The sequence below is a fragment of the Poecilia reticulata genome, chromosome 17, assembly GCF_904066995.2.
Source record: "Poecilia reticulata chromosome 17, P_reticulata-male-v2, whole genome shotgun sequence".
Lineage (NCBI taxonomy): Eukaryota > Metazoa > Chordata > Actinopteri > Cyprinodontiformes > Poeciliidae > Poecilia > Poecilia reticulata.
Window position 1 is genome coordinate 22,924,431 of NC_088846.1, and position 22,794 is coordinate 22,947,224.

The window sequence follows — 22,794 nt, forward strand, 5'->3', positions numbered from 1 at the left end:
TTGCAAACAGTTGTGTCTGCGAAGGCTCCTGAGGCCAATTCATTTCCATGAAATTGAATGAAAGTATTTTGAGTGTGCATGCCAATGAGAAAATTAAGACAGAAGGGCTGTGGGATGCATGACAACATTTCAACCCTGTTATATACTCAGTGCTTTTATATACTACAGTTCCTGTTAGATGTGCTAAGCCTATTTAGCCAACATGGGCATTAATCTTGCATTATTAATGGGCTCTTAATAGTTTAATTTAAAACTTTCCTTTTCCAAGTTTGATATGATCTTATGAAGACCCCACTTCAATTAATTTTAAGACGAGATTATTCTTAATTTACTATGGCTTTAATGTAAATTACACAAGGCCAAAGTTAAACAAACAGGCTCAAACATATACATGCTCTCACTAATATTTGGTAAAATACTCCAAAGTAAATTTCATCTTGACTACATGCTCTCTGTGGCAATCTACAAGCATCTGTCAGTAATCTGGTACAGATTAAAACACATGTGTCAAACTCAAGGCCCGCGGGCAACATGTGGCCCGCCATGTCATTTTATGTGCCCCCCCCCCCCCCCCCCTCCCCCCAGCGTTTTATAGGCCCATGATTTACTTAAAATAGGTTTTGAGCACGAATTGACTACAAACTACATCTCCCATAATGCATTCCGATTGTTACCAGCCAACATTACGGCTTCTCGCCACTAGAAAACAGCAGAGTCACCTCAAGCTGTTTATTGATTTTCCCAGCGAATAAAACTGAGACATCGACAAGCTAACATCAACATGTCCAAGAAAAGAAACATCGAGTTACAAGTAAGACTGTGAATGAAGATGTGTGTGAGTTGGTGTCAGGGCGGCAGGTGGCGCTAGACTTTTTTTGTTATCCGTTATCTTGACCGACAACATAAAAAAAATTTACTATTTTTATCCATGAAATTATAATCATATTAACATCATAAATCTTCGCTAATTCATCAGTCAGTTGGATCTGTCTGATCCAAACAGATCAATTGAACTCTGTCAGTGTTTTACCCTGTGCGCGGTCCGGGCGTGAGCTTTTACCAGAATTTTTATTTTTATTTTTATTTTTTTGCGTGTTTTCGCTTCTCCGAAACGGACAGATGTTACGTCTGCAGCTCCTCCAGAGCGCCGCTCCTGGGTAACTTGCACCAAGAAGGCTCCATTTGTTAAATCCGCTGGATGAGTTACTTCCAGCGGTTTTTAATTCTTCGCAGCAGCGTAGCCGCTTCCGCAGTGGTTGAGCAGCGGACTGCGCATGTTACAGTCTAATTAACTTCTGCGTCGTCATTTATTTCCTCAAGATAAACTGCCGGCTCCTCAAATGGATTAACACAACTTTGCATTCTCTTTAGTTTTCTCTGGTCTGTAATGGAGACTTGAATTTAACGCACCATTTCAACCAAAGGTTTTGAATGCGCTTCCTAACCAGACGCTCCAAAGCGTTATTTAACAATATGAGGTGTTTAATCTATTTTTAACATTGTATTTTCATACATTTATGCTAGGGCTGCCCAAGCCTAGTTTTCCAGAGTTGCCATCTGCAACTTTAGATGCGTTCCTTCTCCATCACACCTGGATAATTGACTCATTATCAGCCTCTACAGAACTGAGTTGCTGCTAATGAGGAAAGTCAACCTTTTGTGTGGGGTGTTTTAGCAGGGATGGATCTAAAAGTTGCAGTCTGGAGGACTGCAGCTGGGCACTCCTGATTTGTACCGTCAATGTGGCCCGTTGAGGGTGGTCAATATGCTGAAGTGGCCCTCGGTGAAATGGAGTTTGACACCCCTGGATTAAAAGGTGCATCTGTTGCTCTTATTTCACGTTCATTTTTAGACGGGTCATTAAGTTAGATTTTCTAGAAACGATCATTTCCTTGTAAGAGCTGATCATCTTATTTTCCTGGCTCATTTCCAATTTTCTGTGGGTGGAGAGATTATCAGTGCACATGTATTATTTAACTGCATGTGAAAACCACATGCATTTAGTGCGCAAGCCTTTAGGTAGCCCTTTGCTTCCCATGACTTTACGCACTACTAAGATAGATTGGTCACCTGCACATGTAACCCCTTGCATTATAGAGACCATCCCTCAGGCCCCTCTAGAACAACGTCTTAAACACAGAGAAGCGGAAAAGGCGAGTTTCCTGCAGAACTAAAAATACTGATGCCTCTGAACCCTGCATGACTCATGAGAAGAAGAGGACAAGCAGAAGCAGAAACACTGTGAGTACTTACAACTTGGATCTTCTCTGACGCCCCTTTGAGAACCAGACCCCAGTAATGCAGATCGATCCCCTGGCCGTCCAGAACCTGAGGCATCTGTGAAGACAAAGTCACAAGATGCATTAGGGAGGGGAAAATGCCAGCAGAATAAGAACAAAATGAGTTAAAATTAGAGATGTCAACACAAGTGTCCTTTTGTTCTTCTTTGTCAAAACGATACGCACATGTTTAATGTTGCATCATGGGATAGGTTTAGACAGGAGATTGCAGTTTATTAACTACTTTTAAATGCTGGAAACTTCTAAGAAGTGTTTTTATTCCAAGGAAGGAAACATTTTTTTTGCATGCTTTCCTTGTACATTTACAGGAATTGCAATTAGCAGCCTACTGGAACAAAGGCTAATCAACCTAACAAATTCATCCCAATGCACCGTTTATCTACTAAACAAAGGACCTGAGCTAGTTTTTTTTTTTTTAGCCAATCTTAAAACTGAGACCAATCATTTGATATGAAATCAAAGCAGCTCTGCTCTCTCCAGAACGTCCTCAGAGGGTTTGTGTTTATGGGAAAGCATTAGCAGAAGGTGTTAGAAATCGCCTGGTCAGAGCTAACTGCTGAGGGTATAAGGAAACCCTGTGTGCCAAGGCAAACACATACATGTGATATCCTTCCTCCTTGCATTCCTCGTGCCTGCATTTCAATGAGCGAAGGAAGGAGTGAGGCAGCGTGGCGAGGGCTGGGGAGAGAAAAAGCAAAGGGAATAGGAAGGGAGGAGTAGATAGGCTGATGGAGAAGGGAGTCAGGAGCGTAACGATGGTGGGAAAGATAGGCCAGGGGTCATTACAGTCAAAAGTAAAAGGGTGTGATTTAAATATTTGCATTTCAAATAAATCTAGTGGAGGAAGCGTTACGCCCTTGAGCAAAGTTACATTTTAGGCGTTTCAATTGCAACAACAATTAATGACGTGTGTGTTAGATGTGCTTTAACTGTGTGCTCTGAAGGTGCCTGGGTCAGAGTAGAGCAGAGTTGAACTTTCTGGGTTATAAGCAGAAAACTAGCAGTATTACCAGAAACTTCATCCACACAGAGAAACGTGGTGGTAGCAGAACCATACTGCAGGAAAACTTCACTTCAACAGTCCACTAAATCCACTTTTGGCAGGGGAGCCAGTACAGAGCGATGTTTTATGTTTTGATGTAGAGAAGAAAGAGGGAGAACAGATGAGTGTGTGACACACAGGCTCCGGGGAAGAGCATGACTAATGGTAGGTTAATTAACGAGTTGCTAGTCAAGCTGTACTTGTTTTCCCTTCCTGTGAAGAATAACCGTTCAAGTGTTCAGCTGCCTCTTCCATGCTGTTGCTCCGTCGGCTTGGTGGGACCAGACAGGAGGCTGTCGCCAGCAAAAACCAGCCAACGTTCTTTCTGCTAGAATTAAGAGATCTCTGTTCTGTAACAGCAGGGAGAAAAGCCAATTGAAGCTAAATAGCTAAATACAGTGAAGCTTCTACAGTGAAGAAGCTTCTGAAAAAATGAAACTGAGATAGAGGTTTTCCATCCAGCATGACATTCCCACTAAATACACAACAAACATATGAGCAGAGCTACAACGTGACTGGTGAGCAAAACTTTTACATGTCAAAAAAGTCAGGACTTAAATCCGGTCGCGGTCCGCGGCAGGAAAGTTTATACTCACAAACCCTCGCAATACAATCTGGACTGAACTTATGCTTTTTAAAAAGGTGTTTAACGGGAATTTCAATTCAATTTTTTTTTTATTTACAACACTTTTTGATGGTGCATCACACAAATGGCAATAAAAAAAAAAGAATTGAAGTTAGAGGCTGTAATTTGCTGTAATTCTTACTGGGTTAAAGGGTTCTTAATCAGTTCACCCACACTAACATGTCTCAACAATTCAAAAGCAAAGAATGTCTCATTATAAATGTAAACTGTTTTACAACTTAGTTTTTCTTGGATGGTTTCCAAATGAAGCCTAGTTACACAGTAGCACAAGCGTTCAAGGATACATTTTAAACTGATTAACATCAGAAGCAAAACAAGGTCAAAAGAGAACCAGCATTAATGCGGTGAAATGCAGCAGTGAAGCACAGCGGTGGGAGTGTGATAATGGGGAGCCGCTTGAGTAAACAGGGAAAAGGGACGTTTCCAGAAGAGGGAATCATTAATACCTGTTGAAATAAAAGCTGACTGACTAGTTTAGTCTTTGTCTGAAGCCAATAGGAAGAAGAGGAATAACACAACAAAACAATCTGAAGTTTCCTGCCAACATCACTGTTGGATTTCTAAAGAAAAGAAATGTGCAACCTGAAAGTCAGCCAAGTGTCACTCAGCTTGAATCAGATAGAGTTCCTTGTGTATTTATTTTTTATTTTTCTAGAGATCAATCAACACTTCTCGTAGAAGCAGCTAGAAATGCAGCAAGAGGAAATATTTTCAGACATGTGCAACATTTTTTACTCCTGAGTTTGGCTGTTGCTGGAAATTGTGTACAGTAAACTGCTTCTGCGCAGAAGTCTGTATGAATTCATGAAGTATTTGCAAAAATATTCTAGATCGCTTTACCCTACAGAGACTGCAGTTAGACAACAAGAATTAAACTAGCCTAAAAGGAAAAGTACTCCTCTATAAAGTTTCCCAAACTTGTACAGCCACTCCAAAGTCTAACTACACAACCCAGTCAGAAATGTATTTATGTATTTATAGGTTCAGTAAAAACAATTTAAATATTTTTGCAATTGTAACTGAAAAGTGTACAGGAATTAGGTAACTGTTTTTTGTTTGTTTTTTTTTTTTATTTGATTTTCTGCAAACCTTAAAGCAAAGTGTGCTGTGAGCTTGAATGAACTAGTTAGGCGACACGTGATGGTGGAGTACCAGATGCAGCATGCTCTCTTAAGGAAGGCCCAACAGGTTGTATGCACATCCAAGCTAAGCCCATTAGCAAAACAGGCCAATGCGGATAATACCATATTGAGCCAGTCAGATGACTCACCCGGCCTGAACCTGAATACCTGCATATACTAATAACCACAGGGTGTCATCACAATAAAAAAAAAGAATAAAAGACAGTTCAATCAGTTGTGTAGTTTGTAGCTTGATTTTGCCTCATCTTTTCTTTTCATTTACAAGTTTCCTCAAAATACCAGAAATACATTTGTTTTCTTTGATCATGTGCACTTGATGGAACAAAATAATGCAAAATAAAATAAAAGCTCTCGTTCAATTTCCAGGAAACTATAAATCCAGGTGGAACAAAGGCGGCAGGATCAGTTTCACATTCACGAAACATGATAGCAAACCTCAACAAGGAAACCTCAAACATGGTTTCATTTGCAGTGAGACGCGCTATGTTGTGGACAAACCAGCACTGACAGAAACTAGCTGGTAATCTGACATATATTGTTTTCAGTTGCTAATAAAAACTCTCTGGTAAGATAGTTTTCGCATATCTTGTACATTATCACACATTGTTACGCTACAACCACAAAAATCACTAAAGCTCCGTCGGATTGGACTGAGCGTGTCGTTAAGCACCATACTTCAAGTCTGAACATAGATTCCCAATTGAACTGCGTTCTGGTCTTTAATTGGGCCATTCTCAGGTTTCAGGTCACGTCTGTTCTGGAAGGTGAAATTCCTTCCTTTTTTTCTACCAGCCTGTAGCAGCTTCTCTGACCCCACTGCAGAAAAGCATCCCCACAAAAGCTCATCTATCGTTACACAAAACGTTCAATGTCGATGAAATGCAACCAAAGGATCTTCCATTAAATATTTGCTGTGAAATAAAGCACAAAAAAGGCCTTGGTCAGACTGTACAGCAAACAGATGACCAGTCCTTCCATCTGACCTCTGGCTCTCTGTAGCTTCAGCAGTTACTATGAATCTTTTTGGTCATTTCTAATCTGTTCAATCAGTTTTGTTGGATGACCTTGTCTTGTGCCATTTTCATTCCATTTTTGGATTATTGATAAAACAGTGATAAAACACCACTACTGCAAAGAACTAACATCGGCTTAAGACGGCTTCAAAATTCTGTGCCTGGGTCTGCATGAAGCTGTTTCTTTACAAATGTCCCTCACATTTATATGTGTGGTGCATTTTCAGCAAAACGTCAGTTCAAAGTGCTTTACATCAAAAAACCATGAAGAAACTTTTAAAGACTGAAATTAAATGATTTTTAATTACTCTTCTAATTAGGAGACTCCTGGGGAAAATCAGTTTTTATCTATGGTATCAAAGTTAATACACACAAAAAAAAATCTGATAAGTTTGATGCTCATATGTAAAAAAAAACAAAAAAAAAACAGTTAACAACCACAAATCATTTTGCTTTTATTTCACAATTATGGGCACTTTGTGATGGTCTCCTGCACATGAAATTAATTCATTTAGGTTTACGGTTATAAGCTGAGAAAAATGCGGTGTGTTTTTCTGCAAACTAGGCGCTGTAACACACAAACTGCACTCTCCAAACTCCGATCTCAATGCTTCTTCTTGCAAAAGCATGCATTCACTTTTTAAAAAACTCCTGCATGAAAGTGCGTCACACCATTAGAAAGAATGTGTAGCCTTAAGTTTGAGTGGGAAGATAAATGATGGCAGTGTGTGGAACCACAATTACACCTGCTGCCATGAGATTGCACTCCTCCAGACTCTGAAACTGTGAAATGCCTTTTAAAGTTCCTCCTAAATTGCCATTCAGATGAATCATAAAGGTAACAGCAAAGGAAGGCATTCATGAAAAAAAGACTTTGAAAAAATAAATTTCTGCATGAAAATAAACCAAAAGGGAGACTTCACACTGTCTGCACACATTACAGCAGAAACAATGCCAGGGGGGTTTTATAGGAGGGACTGTTTTGTTGAGAAATTTCCCTTTTAAGTAAACCACCAACCAGTCTGAAGATCTTGAAGAAGTCCAGATTTGCATAAAGGATGTCTTCAATCCTCTGCAGTCTCTGCTGGCTGAGGGCACACATGGCATTGCGCACCCCGTGGAGTCCCATTCGACTGGGGAAGATGATGAAGCGCTCCAGCAAGGCCTGGCTGCATGCTATGTCTTTCAACTGTAGGTCTGGGACACCAAAAGCAAACTGGGAAACACAAAAAAAGGAAAAAACCTGCTCAAAACGTGTGCATTTTAAAGAAAACACAACATTTTTAGGGTTTCATTAAGCAGACTTGTTCTAAAAGAAAGGAAGGCCCACCATAAAGCTAGGATTGCACCCAAACCTAATGCTTCTTTTATTTCTTTGGCCTAAGACTAGCCGAACGCCAGGAGACAAGGTTTGACCTCTAGGTGATGGAAGCTGAACTCTCTTAACTTAAAAACTTGAATTGACCTTCCAAGTCACTGACCCTTCTCTGTCCAAAGAGAGGATTTCAAGTTGCTTGGTGTTATATTCACAAGTAATGGTTGGATGGAGCAGGAAATGAATAGACCGATTTGGGGATTGTCTGCTCAAATGCAGGAAATGTTCCAGTCTATCGTGGTGAAGAAAAAGTTGAGCTACAGGTCTTGGTTTACTGGACAGTCTGTGTTATTTTCTTCTATCTTTTTAATCAAGTAAGTCGATTAAGAACCAGTTCTCAATTGGTTGAGAGGTGAACCAGCCCAAAGGAATATATAGTCCTTCTATTATGACAAAATCTTAGGATCCTCCTGAACGAGCTGCAGAGTGTAACCGGGCAGGGTTCCTACCTGGACCTTGTACCCCCTGCCAACTAAATCTCAAGTTTAGCTGTAGAGCATCCTGACACAGAGGTTAAAGTTTTACCTGTTCCAGACGTAGCTGGGCATTGACGAGTTGGTAAACAATGGACTCCGAGAGGCCTGCGTCTCTTAGCAGGAAGGCCGTAAGGATCTCGTCGTCCTTCAGAATGTCATCAATCTTCAGCCCACGGCCTAAAAGGAAAACCATTAACATTGATAGTGAAAGATCAGACGCACGCAGAACAATATTGGCCAGAGCAACACTGGACAAGGAAATGATTCACAGGAAAACGTTAGGCCTGGTTATAAACAATCATTTTCGCTAGAGCATTGGCTATTATCCTGACTGAAGCATTCCTAGTTTTTCTGTTTACCCGCAACGGCGGACGGATTGTTGCGCAACGTGTCCATAAAGTTTGAGAAGGACGCCATCTCACGCCAAAGTCTGCCATACTGCCGGACCTCTGTCTCATTGAGCAGAAGCTCCTGGATGTCAACGTAGAATCGTGCCAGTCTAAAGTTTGTCGAAAATAACGAAACAGCTTTAAATAAGTGCTTGCTCACAGTGAATTTAAAGAGTGCTGTTTTGACCTTACATGGAGTTGTTATAGTTGGAAACGACGCCCGGTGACTCTCCCTGTGTTGGGTATCTGAAGCAGGGGTTGTTGGCGTTGCAGAAGATACCCTGAATCCAGGGGAGAATCCCTGCCGATGGCAAGGCCTTGTTGGGGAAGTGACCTAAAGAAACAGACATTCAGAGGGAATGTCAAAGCTCAGGATCTGATTATTAAAGACTCTCCAAATGGGCTGCCCTGTGTTATTCTTTCCATGTAAAGAACTGCAGCAGATATCAATATGTTTTCATACATGAGGGTGAGTTTGCAGTGAAAGCTGCTGGTGATGAATCTCAGCAAGAAGTTCCTTCTTACATTCATGCTGCTGGTAGAGAGGATTGGCGTTCCTCAGCCACACCAGACCAATGAATAACAAGACGGGCCAGAAGATCTCCACCAGGAAGCGGATCTGAAGAGAAACAGTCCATTACCGGGAAGCACTAAAACAACATAAAACAAAACCCTGGAAGCTTAAAAGATGCTGCATCATGAAGAATTCTGTTTGGGATGTTTCAGTGCATGGGCTTTTTCAAAAACCCGTGTACAAATCAGGGAAGGTTTATACCTTCTGCCTTTTGCGAAGAGTCCAGTTCTTCCATAGTAACAGGCGGATTTGGGAGCCTGTCTTCATCGCTCTGCAGCTCAACCCCTGGACGGGGTCATCAGACTGTGAAGAATCTGCAGAGACAAAACGTCAGCGGCGAGCGGAGCAACTATCGGTAAGAAGGGGTCTGAAATGATCACACCAAGACATGACGCATGGGATTAACGAGGGATTATTTACAGTGTCTTGCAAAAGTGTTTAAACCTGTTTACCTGTTTAGCTCGAATGTCTTTTGTGAGAATTTTATGTGATAGAGGATGAAGGGAAATGGTAAAAAGCTTTTAAAATATTCTAAAATACATCCCTCAGGATCAAAGTACGTTATTGTTTAAACTGCACAGTGTGTTATTTTCCCATTGGTGTACAGCTTATTGTTCGTATTTATATATAAAGATATTTCTATTTTTTATATTTATTGAGTAACTGAATTGACGGAAACAGGCCAGTTAGGTTAAGTAATTAAATTATCGCCTGTATAATCACCTGTGTTTAATAAATACAGTGGGGGATTTCCTATTTTTTACTAATAAATGCACTTGCTGACAATATAATGAAAAGATTCCACAAAATAAAAAGATTCAAAAATTGAACTGAATAAAAATAAGTGTACTACTACGTTTTTGTATATTTGCATCAGTGAGAGCACAAAAGGTTCAAGAAATTAGCTCATCATCAGTTTTTATTTCACATTATGCCGGACGAACAATAACTGAAGCATTTGATTGTTAATGAGTTCAAATGTATGCGCTTGAACCAAAGTGAGTACAAGAAACCCAAAAATCATAATGTGCCTGCTGTGGCTGTTGAAGCTGAAAGAAGTGGTGATGATCAAAGAGGTCATCTATACAACTTAAGAAGTGCAAATTTGCTTATGTAGTTGTTCAAAATGTTCCATCTGATTGGTGGCCATACATCTTTGCCACTGTTTAATTGAGTAAATGTTAAATTTTGCAACTTCTCCTTGAACGCGATTCTAATTCGGCTTCATTCTATCTGAATTTCGGTCCATCGGAAACAGAAATGTTACTTTAACATGTCCGTTTCTGATTGGTGAGTTTATGGGACTTTTATCTTGCATCTTCTCTCTGATGTTGACTGGAGGGTGATGGTACAGGCTGTAATGTAAGTACGGAAAGTGAAAACGCAATCCCCATAGCGGTGACAGCATCATGCTGTGGGAATACTTTTTTCAGCTTGCAAAGGGAAGCTGGTCAAAGTGGATCCAGCTAAAAAAAAAAGGCAAACCTGGTAGAGAGGCTGCAAAAAGATGTGATCCTAAACATGCAGACAGAGCTATTAGGGACTGATATATCATTTGTTAGAATGGCCCAGTCAAAGTCCAGATCTAAATATAAAAGAAAATATGTGGGGGGAAAAAATATATAAACTTGATGTTCACAAACTCTTTGAATCAAATCTGAATGAAATTTTAACTGTTTTGCAAAGACATATGGGCAAAAATTGCAGCTGGATGTGTAAAATTAGAAGAGAGATAAACCCAAAGATTTCCAGTGTGAGGTGGTCCTGATCGGGGCTACTGATCACAAACAGTTATCCATTTATTTTCTCTATAACCGCCTATCATCCCTCTTCAACTGAACATTTAGATTTTACGAATAGTCCAGCCTTTGAAGCATGAATACTTTTGGACGCACCTGCAGAAAGTAAAACAAGTCATAGTGAAGTAACACGTCTTCTGCTAATGAAGCTTTTTAATTGGAAACATAAAAGTTACGAGCGAGAAAGAGACAAAAATCTTGAAACACAAAATGAGCATTTCCTTTATTAGTTTACAAAGAGCCAACCGAAGGGCTTGTTAGCTTTACTCTCTCAGAGCAATATACTCATTGTTTGTTTCACGCCAGCCTTGACCTCCTTTTGGATGTGACCCAACTTTCGATCCAACTTGCTTGTAATAGGCCTTACTGTTAACGCTGGAATTGTCTTGTCTCACACCTTTAAACCACTTTAAGTAAAGCCTTTTGGAGGTGTTCCTGAGAAACAGCTCCTAACCCTCACTCAGCCATTGTTTCATCAATCTGTTACTCCAAAACACAAGTTGCTGAGAAAATTTAAGGATGACTTCATGTCTGCATTCACATGCCACCTGAATGACAACTACAATTCAAACCTGATCCGTCATGTTTTATTGTTTTGTTGTTTTTTTTCCCCCACAAGGAACAAATTAATTTTGGAGAAATCAATCACTATGCACAAGTTATTCACAGATGGAGCATCACATAGCGCAAGAACATGTCCAGTAGATTACTGTAGACGGCCAGATGGAGAATACGGGCAGACCAACACTTGTGAAGAGAAAAACAAAAGGGGAATTGCAGCTAGAAAACAGAGGAGGCTAAAAGCTGTTATTATGTCTGAGTTCTCGGAAAGCATCTTCTTACTCAAAACACAAATTACACACAACAGGATTGCTTTACACACAGCTCTGCAGAATTCAGGGAGAAATTACCCCGCAAGCATGTCGCAACCTATCAAAGTAACTTAAACAACAAGCGATACATTACTTCAACTGTGTCAGCAATAACAAGCGCACACACACACTCACACACATTCACACACCTGTCGGGTCTTGTAAGGTGTTTCAGATTCATCAGTTTGATTCTCAGGCTTACCTTCTCACCGGATCACAACAAAGTCGAATAACATCAAGAGAAACGGGTTCACAAACAAGCTGAAGTAATGCAAAACATTAAGCCGGGTAGAAGAAGTGCTTCAGATGACTCCGAGCTGCCCACCCTGTCTCTCTTTCTCTCTCTCTGTCTGTGCTGCAGGTCAGCAGCACTCCTAATCTGATTGCTCTAATCTCCCGGCTCAACATGGGCAGGCAGAAAAGAGACAACAGTCATCCATTTTGAGGTAGAATTAGGCAGATACCTGCAGGAGAAGGAAAAGCAGGGAAACCTGGCGGAGAGAAAAGCGGGAGGTGGGTCTTCATCACAGCAGCAGCAAATATGTTTGTCAAAGAAAATAACCTGAGCAGAAATGAAACTGCACCAGCGTGTAATCCCACAGCTAAACACCTACAGAATAAATTAGGAGTTTGGATTTATAGGACACAGGAGCAAAGGCGAGAGACTAAGATACGGCAGCATTTGTTTCAATTTTTGTGTCTGAAATGAGTTTCCTCTGAGCGGAGAAGGCGCAGGTGACATGAGTAATTAGCTGAGGAGAATGTGAAGGTTTCAAAGTAGGACATTAAAGCCAGCTGAGCCCCCAGCAGACGCAAAACATCCTGAAACCACAATCGATTCGAGTTGGAGCAAATTTGAAATCCATCAAATGCAGAAGGAAAAGGGAAAACAATCCAACTGGATGCATGACTGAAATATATCAAGAAAGGAAAAATACAAAGCTGTGAGTAAAGCCAGTAGTTTTATGAGTTTCGGCATTTTATTCATGTTCTAAATATCTGAAATCTCACCATATTCAAAAAATGGTTGGTTGAAGTCCATGTCTGTTTTTTTTTTGTTGTTGTTTTTTAAAGTAAATACATAAAATAAAGATTAAAAATCTAAATGCATCCATTTGAGTCATGACAGGTCTGGTGCCGATCTCCAGCAGTTATTTGTTAGGACAAATTAGAATTTTGCATAAATGTGCTTGTATTATAAAATAAAATAGGTTCTAATAAAAATAAATGTAAACATAAATTAGAATTTTTTTAACACTGAAGGATTACTGTAAATGTTTGAGAATCTATCCTGATGTGCTGTAGGTACAAATAAACTTCATTCCTGTACTTTTTTCTGCTTAGTAGTTATTTTTCCAAAAAAAAATTATTTAAGTCAAGATATAATTTAAAAAAAATTACTGAAAAAATGCATTTAACAAAAAAAAAAAACAACAAAAAACAAGAAAGTTTAAAATAACTTTTGTTTTAATTTGCAGCAAGAACTGTTGCATGAATATATAAACATTTACACATATGTACTGTAAGGCTTACATACTGAGAGAAGATGTACCAATCACAGGCCACATTTAGTTAAAAGGGAATATTTTCAATTAATCATATTAAGAAAATTGCATTGAAAATATTCCAATTGTTCCCTGTAATGTGAAATTCAGTACATATTTAAATTTAAAAATTAAAGGGACATCAGCATTTAAGCCTGGAAGTGCGACATGTAAAGTGTCATTTATGTAACAGATTAACACTGAACAAGAAAACTGACTGACTTACAGCTAACAGAAAATAACTTCTTTTTGGCAAATATACTGTTTAAAAATATAGCAGACAGTAAACGTTGTTGTTGGCACCAGAGTCTAAGTATTTGTTTTTCTTCCTTTGACCAACTGCTGTTGGTTCTGTCTTTAACATGTAAAAAGGAATATATTAGTACTTTGAACACTTTCATGGTTTATTTTTACTTGCCAACATGTTCTCCCATTCACCATAGACATATTAATATTTACAAATATAGATTTTTGTTCCTTTTTTATTTTTTCAGACAAAATGAGCCTCTCTGTGTTCGTTCTCCTGCAGCAGTCTGAGTCTTTGGTAGATGGGTTTGGTCCCGGTGGGGCTGAGGTCATCAGGGCTGCTTGGAGAGGGGGACTGGGGGGGAGAAAGAGTGGGGGAGGCCGAGACCCCGGGGTCAATGGCGCTGTCTGTGGAGTCCTGAGTCTGGTGAAGTGTTTTTACTGGGGTTGTGGAAGGGGAGGCTGCTGGGGAAGTGTTGGAAGAAGTGAGCGACGCGCTGGTGGCTGTGGTTGTAGTCCAGCTGGAAAGTGTCCTGGATCTGCTGCTACTGGAAACCGGGGGGATGTAGAAGGTTCCCGGTGGGGGCTGTAGAGTCCGTGGAGCCCTGAGTGTTAGTGAAACGTTTGGCGAGCTGCTGGCAGAGGATTCTGCATCTTTTTCCCTTTTGGAGCTCCACACAGACTTAACTGACAGCATGCTGGGGCTGCTGGAGAACATGGTGCTCACGCTGCTAGTGGCCGTAACCACAGAGGCCGCGGTTGCAGCAGCACCAACCGTGATGGGCAGCGTGGCCTTCACCGGCTGCAACCCGGAGCTGGTGGGCGGCAGATTGGCGACTATCATGGCAGTTCTGGATGTCATGTCATAGTGCTTGTACTTCTTATCCCATGTCCTTCTCTGCATCGTCTGTGTGTCGATAAACGGTGTAATGTAATACGTGCTTATTCTGGATGAGCCACTTTGTCGAGCCTTCTCAGGCTCCGGGATCTCCTGAATCGTTTCTGTGTCCCTCTGAGCGGAGCTTCCATCGACCACATCCGTTTTGTTCCGGTTATTCCTCTCCAGAATCTGAGCAGGCGTCGGCAGGCGTTCCAGCGGCATGCTGATCGGTCGAGAAACGTGCCGACCGGCCTGGTTACGCAGCTGGACCTTCGTTGGCAAGGTGTTGGTGTGGTAGGAGAGCGAGGAGCTGGGGCGGTTAAGCGCCAAGGTTGATCTCTGGACCTCGCGTCCACTCGACGTGTGCAACCCGTTTAGCTTCTCTGTGGCTGAAGAGTCCGATTGGTCTTTTCCGGCCTGGACCTCCTGCACTTCACCCAGGATGTGGGATGATGGGATTACCGAGGAGTATCTCTTGTATATTCTGGCACTCTGAAGGCACAAATTTGACAAAGAGGATTACAATGTCATCACATTTACCCATCAAAATTTTACAACATACAACTCAAAAACAGCCAGATGGAAGAACAGGAACAAGGAAGGACAAGCATCAGCCCATGTATTATTATCTGCTAGCTAAGGTAAGCAAAAGGCCTTGAAACACATTTACATTTTATTACAACAGCATAAATTCAAACTAAACATACCAGAAAAGTCTAAACTTGGACTTCAAAAAACCCTGCAAGTTTAGAAATTATAAAATGACTTCAGGCAAAGGTATTGACACTTGTATGAGCCTGTCCTGCCAATCAACAGTGCTTAGTCATCTGGTATCGCTGTCAAACAACCTGTTGACATGTAGGTAGAATCTAAACTGTTATGACGGAGACTTGGCCTGCTACTGAAAGAAATTATCTCTTAGATCAGTGTTGTTTTTGTCCCTTGGTTTATAGTTTCTCTGAGTTTAAGTTTAGCTTCTCTGTGTTATTCAGTCTTGTTCCCTCAGTTTCCCTGCTTGGATTCTGCCACAGTTGTTTTTCATCTCCCCTTATTAGGTCACCTGGTTGGCATTTTCCATAACTGCCTCAGTCTTTAAACTCACCGTTTTTCTTTGTTCATTGCTGGAGTTTTCCATTTCACTACCTCCATTCTATCACCTGTTCTCCCTGTAAGTTCCCCTTTTTTAATGATAGTATACTACAGTTTATGTTTATGTCAAACATGTCTATTTTAGAGCTATTTAAAGAGGCCTCTACAATGGAGGGATTTAAATTAAATCAGTTTTTTTTTTAGCAAATTTTTGTCATTTTTAACAATGTTGTTTTACATCCCATGAACTGTTTACATCTTTCAGTGTAACTTTACAAATAATGTTAGGTCAAAAATCTGAATGATGTGAATCAAACTGCACCGTCAGGGTGACCGTCTAACTCCTCCTCACCTCCTTGATGTCCGTTAGTGAGGTAGAGTGTCTGCTTAGCTGGCGCACCTTCTCCTGTGGGGTCAGTCTGGGAGACGCTTGTGCACTGCTGCTGGTGGTGATTTCGGAGCCAGATGGAGTAGGTGCATCGAAGATCGTGTGAAAGTGTCTCACCATCATCTCTACCATCAGTGCCTGGCATGGATAATCCACCAGAGAGGAGAGAGACACCTCTGCGTCGATCTGTCTTGGTTTTACCAGAGTGGGTCCGAAGATAATCCCCAGGTTACTTGCATTCATCTTGTTCTCGTCGGCCAGTTTACTCACTCTGGGAATGCAAAGGGGAGCAATGAGCTTGATAAGTAATTTCCTTTTAGTCCGTTTATTTTCTTTGGGACTTCAAAAACACTTTTTTTAAAATAAAAAACTTAAAGAAAAGTTATTTTAAAGCGTGTCAGCAATGCAGTGGTGCAATGAATATTATACACAATGGAGCCAAGAATAAAGCTTGGAAATACATGTTGATGTTAATCAAGAAAGAATACAAAATATCCTCCGTGCTCATCACATAATACTACACGACACACTGGTGCCAGCGTATGTTTGAAAACCAGTTCAGTGATACTGAGTAAACCACAGGTTTTATGCTGTCATTTTCTAACAGTTCCTGCCAATCTTTAGGGAAGTCACTGTTTCCCCATGTGTGTCATGAGGAAGTTGGCGAGTCAGTGTGACTGCAAAAAGAGCGACATAGCAAACAAAGCCTGTCTCTTAGTTCCAGATCGTACCTGTTCAGATGCGTGATAAGGTAACGCAGAGTCCTGTAGTTGGCTGTGGGCAGCTGACGCAGCAGATCTTTGATCTTCAAAAGGACTCTGCTCATCTGGGCACTTGGTGCTCCTTTCTCTCCCGTCTGAGAACTCGGAGGTTTACCAGCTTCTTCTGCTATCGCTCGCTGACACTCTTTGGCCAAGCCAATAAGGTTGTTATAGAATCGATACTGGATCAGTGGTTCTGGCAGCTGTTGGAAATAACACTGCAATGAGTTATATGCTTCCGATTAAAAAAGAAAAAAATTATTTAATGATGAAAACGAATGAAACCATCAATATTGAGACAAATATAATTAATTTTGGGGCTGTTGATGCATTTGATTTTAGGGCAGAAATGTTTGTTCAAAACCACTTTAATTTAAAACTGCATAACTCTGATAGCGTATTGGACCACTTTCGTTGAGAGAAATGGTAAAGCACATTTAAAATGCAAATGCATATTTAGAATTTTCCTGTTAGAACACCACTGTCTGTCCATCTTCAACCAAATCTATAAAGACAACTAAATATCAATTGACTAGTATCCATGGTGAAGTAAGTTTAACACCAGCCTCGAAATGAATGTGTGGCGACATGGTTTATGTTTTTTAATGCCCTTCGAAAACCCTGGGAGAGTGTGTTGTTGTGGCACTGATGACTAAGATAATGACCAAGTCAAACTTCTTTAAATTCCCCCTAAATCTACACAGTTGAAACTGCTTCTCTGCAACTTCCTGTGGTACTTCCTACCAAGTCTGAATGGGGATGTATGTATATTTTGGGACCAGCATGAATTAGAGGAAATTCACAATAAAGTCAGACTTAAAAAAAAACCCCATAAAAGTTGTAGAGTCATTCCTCACTAGAAAGGGTTTTATGATACATCCCACATGCATCATAAAACCCCAAAATCATGACGCCATTCATGCTGATGAGAGTATCTGAATTTCTGATTGGTACAGCAGCTGAAGATTTAACTGAACATAATAACAGGCGTCTACATAAATCATTAATTTCAAAAAATCTTCAGTAGGAATCAGTAGAAATTTGATAAAAACCTGTCTTAGGTAGAGTTTGAGGACATTGCTGATGTCGTGAGGTGACAGTTCAGACAGTTCAACCAAGTCCTTCCCGTTTTCAAACGCCTGACAGAGCTTCTCCACTCTGGATTTGGCCCCATTCACACGATAGATGCCCTACAGGAGTAAAACAGGCACATTCATAGTTATCTTATACATAAACCAGTTTAAAAGATTATTGTTAACTGATCATGTAATTATTGAGGAGAATAAAACACCCATGAAAGTACCTTGATGTTGAGGGCTCTGCTTTCGATCTCAGTAGTGCATTTTTTGATTATAAAGGGAATTCCATCCGGACAGTTCTTCGCTGCTTGGGCGAAGTCGATACCGAACAGCTGCAGCCTGCCCTGCAGCTTTTTGTGACCACACTGGATAGGGAGTGTCTCTAAGCATTTCTTATGGCATGCCAAGGAACACTGGGAAAAAGATGCATAAATTACACTTAGGTGACACAATATTAACGCTTTAATTTATTAGCACTTGTGTCCTGATCTATCTGTAGAGTTATGTCCAAAATATTCCGTGACCTTGACAAATTTTAGATTTTAAATCATGTTTATTCAATTATAAAGTTTGTTCCTGAAAGGAAATGAAACAGGCATTTCTCAAAACATTATGAAACAATGTATTTGTTTTATTACAGTTTATTAAAAAATAGATTTGGAACAAACAAACAACTGACTGACACTTCAGTTAACTGGCGTCTATAGTTTCCACTGGCATTTTGTCTGTTTCTCTTTGCTGTTGAACTCCATGTCTTTGAGTTTGAGGGGCCTGTTTGCCTTAATCTCAGCTATTTCCACTGATTCAAATCCATCAAAACAATATTTCCAATCAGAAGAAACATGTTGGGAGAAATGATGAGATGACTTTACACCTGAATCTACCAATGTTATGAATAATTTTTAGCTTAACTGTATCAACAATAAGACACATAAGTTTAACAGTTAGTTGAAAGTAATATGACTTGTACCTCTTCACATTCGGCTCCATGAAAAACAACCAGGCTGTCACACTCTCTGCACTTGGATGGGGCTCGTAGTTTTCTTAGCTTATGTGTCTGAGCAGCTTTTGACATCTGAGTATTTCGGAAAGGACCAGGAGAACCTAAAGTCTCTGTCACCATCTCTACCAGACCTAGCAGTGGAAATAAAAAAGAGCACATAAACAGGTGATATTATTCAACATTTCCCAATAAGAAAACTAACATAACTTCCCGGGGAAAAAACTGAAGCTTAACTTTGGGGAAGTTTCTGGGCTTTGTTTCTGTCACCTAACCGTACAGACATTCTTCCCTTTATTTGATGCTCAAACCTAGCACAAAAACTAATGTAACCCCAATCAATTATTCTCTGCAGACAGAAAAAAAACATAGGGAGTGAAAATATTACATGTAGCAAAACTGACATCCGATCAGTGCAATGAGGCAATCTGCTATGCACGAGAGAAGATTATGCAATCCCCTCAAGACATTTTTATTTCCCCATGTCAACTAATATGCAGGCTGTTATTAGCAAACCAGTGAAAGACACTTAAGAGGACAAATAGATGTTTCCTACCGTTGTCAAAAGGAGAGAGAGGCTCCCTGTCATCCAGATCGTCAGCTGAAGACATGGTCCCAGTGGAGGGAGTTCTGGGCAGCCGCCGCTTGAAATCACCTGTTCAGTCATTAAAAACAAGGTTACGATGTACTACCACTGACTAAGATTAAAAGAAGCTACCATCAGCAACTACAAAAGAGAAACTGTGATGGTCACATGAGTACATTAAGCTTTTAAAAAAACAACAACCCGTAATTAGTGTGTCATTAAATTTTAGCAGTAGAAGAAAGTAAATTTGGAGTGAATGTGTGTTCATTTATCCCCTGCATAAAGTCAATACGTTACTAAAAAGAGAAGCACTGTCTAAAAAATATTGAAATGATATAATTCTTCTAATAGTTTGCAGATACAATCCTGCACAAATTGTCTCTCTGTCAAGTATTCATCTTAATTTATGCAATTACATCTACAAAATAATACGTCATCCTCAATAGCTTCTAATGAAATGAAAACAAATATATAGATATATCTATATCTATATATTTTTAAATACATTTAGAAGGGAATAAATGTGAAATCTTCATGCCTGGGCTAGCGGTGGGGGAGTCCATGGATCTGGATTCGCTGCTGCCCCCAGCACTCTCTGAGTCGCTGCACATCCCGCCCTGGCTGCCCTGGTTGTTGGAGGTCCAGGCTCTTAGCGGCGCCTGGCTCCTCAGCGCTTCAGAAACACAAAAGAAAAGCAGCAAGGTTCAACAAAACGGCATTTGTTTTGGTGGTTTTTCAGTCACCCTCGTATTTTAGACTTATGAGTAAGCAGCACACAACCTTTAGACTTAAAAAAAAAACAAACATTCCCATGAATCAGCAGTCGGGGTAAGTCCCCTCTGAGGCTGATAAAGACAGAAGCAAATTGAACCAATAGGTTGTCATGAGCTGTTTAACCTCCTGAAGCAAGAACTATTTCATAAAGAAAAAAAGAAAGAAAGAAAATCAACTCCAGAAACTCACATGTGCTGACATGCATACCTGGGATGTCTGTGCTGCTGTTGGATCTTCGCTCACTGATCTTTGAAGGCCGGTGAAGAGAGTGGTCTACGTCGTCTCCGCTCAAAACGTCACAGGAAGTAATGGAGCCCTGCGACAGGTTGCCATGGGAAGAATGGGTGCTGCCTTGAGACCTTTTGGTAAACCCAGACCTGGGAAAGAAAAAAAATCAAAAAGTTGATTTTTAATGCTTTCTGATTTTAGTTGCAGTTGTCCTTTTAGCATCCTACAGTCAGTCCAGCGTTGTTACATTATGTTGAACCAAGACTGACATAGGGAAAAAAATGAATAAAACTGATTGCATTTAATTTTCGAGAACAGAATGAATTTAACCAACTCTAGACACTAACATGAACAATACAGGTTAATCATAAATAAAGCATAAACCTTCTAGAACACTGCAGTTGGGGTGTTTTGCAACTATGTAGAAAAATGTAGTGGTATTTATAATGTATGGTTAGCAAGATTATATTATTGGCAAAAAGATATCTAGATTACTTTTTTTCAGTTTTTGAGGCTTGAGGTCTTCTGAGATTTTCCACAATTGATATGCAACCATTTAGCATTTTTGCTGTGCAACTGATTTTGCACAACGAATGCAGCTGCAAAGCCACAATGAGCAAAAGCAACAATTAGCAAGCTTCCAACTGAACAGCATGTACATTTGGTTTGCAGGATGTGTGTTGTATCTTTTTCCTGTGAACATAGCCTTTCCCAAGCAATTTCTTGTGTGACAGAGACTATATTGGTTCTCTGTTTGTAATGGTACGTACTCTGTTCTCTGTGCTATTGCTGTGTAGCAGAGCTGCAGAGGGTATAGCTAAAGTACAAACCTTTTGCAAAATTGAAAGCAAAGAGCTCAGTTTATCAACCAGTGGAACAAGCTTTTTTCCCCACACAAATACCTGTGAGGATAAAACGTTACCAGTTGAACCATCAATGACTGCAGGATAAGCAGTGGTTAGGACCTAATTGGTTAGGATAACAAATTATAAAGCTATGCATGTTGCAGGTGGCATATTGTCACAGTTAAAGTAGCTTTCTTATCCTAGTTAAGGTCTGTAATGTCCAAATGTTTTGTCACACAGGCAAATTTGCCCAGTTGAATGAACCCATGGGTCACAAAAATGTTATTCCTTTCTCACTTAACATGCAAAACATTTGTCTAGTTTTTCATTTTTAACTGATTAAACATACATTAAACATGCAACATTGTAATAAGCAGAAAAAGGAATATTAAATCATTTTAAATCTCAATTATATAAAAGGAAATATTTCCAAGTTTGCCGTATTTTAAAGACTTTTTCCTACCTTTCTGAGGCCAAGTGTTCCCTAATTTGCTGCTCTATATAAAAAAAACTTAGGCTAAGATCACAAACCAAAACAGGATGCAGGTCTTTCTTCAAAAAAGGCTTGTTTAAGAGCCAAATTTAGTGAGAGGCGCATTCAAAACTATTTGGAGAAAAAAGCTGCTGGATGTTTGGAAGTTCTACTTTCTATGAAATTAAAATAAAAACAAAACATGTAATAAAAAAGGCAGCTGTTATTTCATAAAATTAAGCTGGTGGTCCAGATTTGTACCATTTCTGAATTGTGACTGGGTACCCACAAAATTATTCAATGGAGCTGATAAAAGCTGATGTTCAAAAACTACGGTTAGGACATTTGTAAGGAGAAACAAAATGTAGGAACTTAAACATCACTTGCAAGAGAATAGAGCGCTGCACCATCACAATACAAGTGTAAATCACAAATTCTGATAAAATGTAGCGATTACAATTATTAAGTTTTCAAGCAGATCTATCAGGTTGACTTTAATTCACTTCAGTGTTGTGTCAGATTGGGGCTCAGTACTGGCAAAGCCCAGCATTGGGATTGGCATCTGTCCCTGAAAGGCCTGAACAGCAAATTCCTGTTCAGGCCTTTCAGGGAAATAATGAGACAATCAACTGTGAGCGGAGGAAGGGGGACACGGATGGACCAGTAGATTTTATTTGTTTTAATTTGCCTTTATACTCAGACTGTCATATTTGGTTATAGCTAGGGGTAAGTCACTTATAAGAAAAAGTTTTTCTTAAAGAATAAGAGAGGTAGCAAAAATACCTCTCTTATTCTTCAAAAGTGATTAATTATGTTTCTAAAATAAGTTGTCTTAACGTAAAACCTGAGTCTGACTGAAAAGAGAAGGAACAAAAACTGAAAGGAGACCAGTTAGCAGATTACTACCGCAAACTGCATAACTGAGCAAAAACCTTCACAATAATAAAAGTACACACATTCCAATCATTTTTCTTTTCAGTTTTGATATATGTAATTAAATCTGACAGAAATAACACATTTAACCTCTCATCTTAATTCATGCTGTTAAACTGGGCTATGAAACATTGTTTATTCTTCTGTGTAAAATCTAGCAACTGTCTGGCTCAGAGTGAAAACTTGGGGGCACCTCGAAACCAGAGCCAAACTCTCACGCTTGCAATCTTCCCTGCAGCATTCAGCCTGCGACACAGATATTTCCTGAGGAAGGGCAAGAAATTCAACACGCGATCTGTCTCTCCCAGATTTTGTCTCTCTTCCTCCTACTCTGACTCACT

General features: G+C 40.0%; 2 protein-coding genes across 6 annotated transcripts in view; both read right to left on the bottom strand.

The window, feature by feature from the left end:
• LOC103479744 (retinal-specific phospholipid-transporting ATPase ABCA4-like) overlaps nucleotides 1–12,641 on the bottom strand; it is a 49,333-nt gene extending 36,692 nt beyond the window's left edge. For 2 of the 3 annotated variants that reach the window (XM_081598793.1, XM_081598791.1), the window contains exons 1-8: nucleotides 11,831–12,641; nucleotides 9,159–9,271; nucleotides 8,909–9,002; nucleotides 8,576–8,717; nucleotides 8,354–8,493; nucleotides 8,044–8,171; nucleotides 7,162–7,359; nucleotides 2,254–2,337 (exon numbers count right to left, since the gene is read on the bottom strand). In XM_081598793.1, the coding sequence (XP_081454919.1) occupies nucleotides 2,254–2,337; nucleotides 7,162–7,359; nucleotides 8,044–8,171; nucleotides 8,354–8,493; nucleotides 8,576–8,717; nucleotides 8,909–9,002; nucleotides 9,159–9,224 (852 nt within the window). In that variant the 5' untranslated portion in view covers nucleotides 9,225–9,271; nucleotides 11,831–12,641. Of the gene's footprint in view, nucleotides 1–2,253; nucleotides 2,338–7,161; nucleotides 7,360–8,043; nucleotides 8,172–8,353; nucleotides 8,494–8,575; nucleotides 8,718–8,908; nucleotides 9,003–9,158; nucleotides 9,325–11,830 lie in introns of all 3 variants that reach the window. The other variant, XM_081598792.1, reaches the window with a different exon arrangement.
• A 433-nt stretch (nucleotides 12,642–13,074) lies between these two features.
• Nucleotides 13,075–22,794, bottom strand: part of LOC103479742 (rho GTPase-activating protein 29-like) — a 34,894-nt gene continuing 25,174 nt past the window's right edge. For all 3 annotated transcript variants that reach the window (XM_008434362.2, XM_008434363.3, XM_081598795.1), the window contains 9 exons: nucleotides 20,183–20,352; nucleotides 19,740–19,874; nucleotides 19,172–19,270; nucleotides 18,586–18,749; nucleotides 17,840–18,028; nucleotides 17,589–17,726; nucleotides 16,507–16,739; nucleotides 15,740–16,046; nucleotides 13,075–14,790 (listed from right to left, as the gene is read on the bottom strand). In XM_008434362.2, the coding sequence (XP_008432584.2) occupies nucleotides 13,663–14,790; nucleotides 15,740–16,046; nucleotides 16,507–16,739; nucleotides 17,589–17,726; nucleotides 17,840–18,028; nucleotides 18,586–18,749; nucleotides 19,172–19,270; nucleotides 19,740–19,874; nucleotides 20,183–20,352 (2,563 nt within the window). In that variant the 3' untranslated portion in view covers nucleotides 13,075–13,662. The remainder of the gene's footprint in view (nucleotides 14,791–15,739; nucleotides 16,047–16,506; nucleotides 16,740–17,588; nucleotides 17,727–17,839; nucleotides 18,029–18,585; nucleotides 18,750–19,171; nucleotides 19,271–19,739; nucleotides 19,875–20,182; nucleotides 20,353–22,794) is intronic.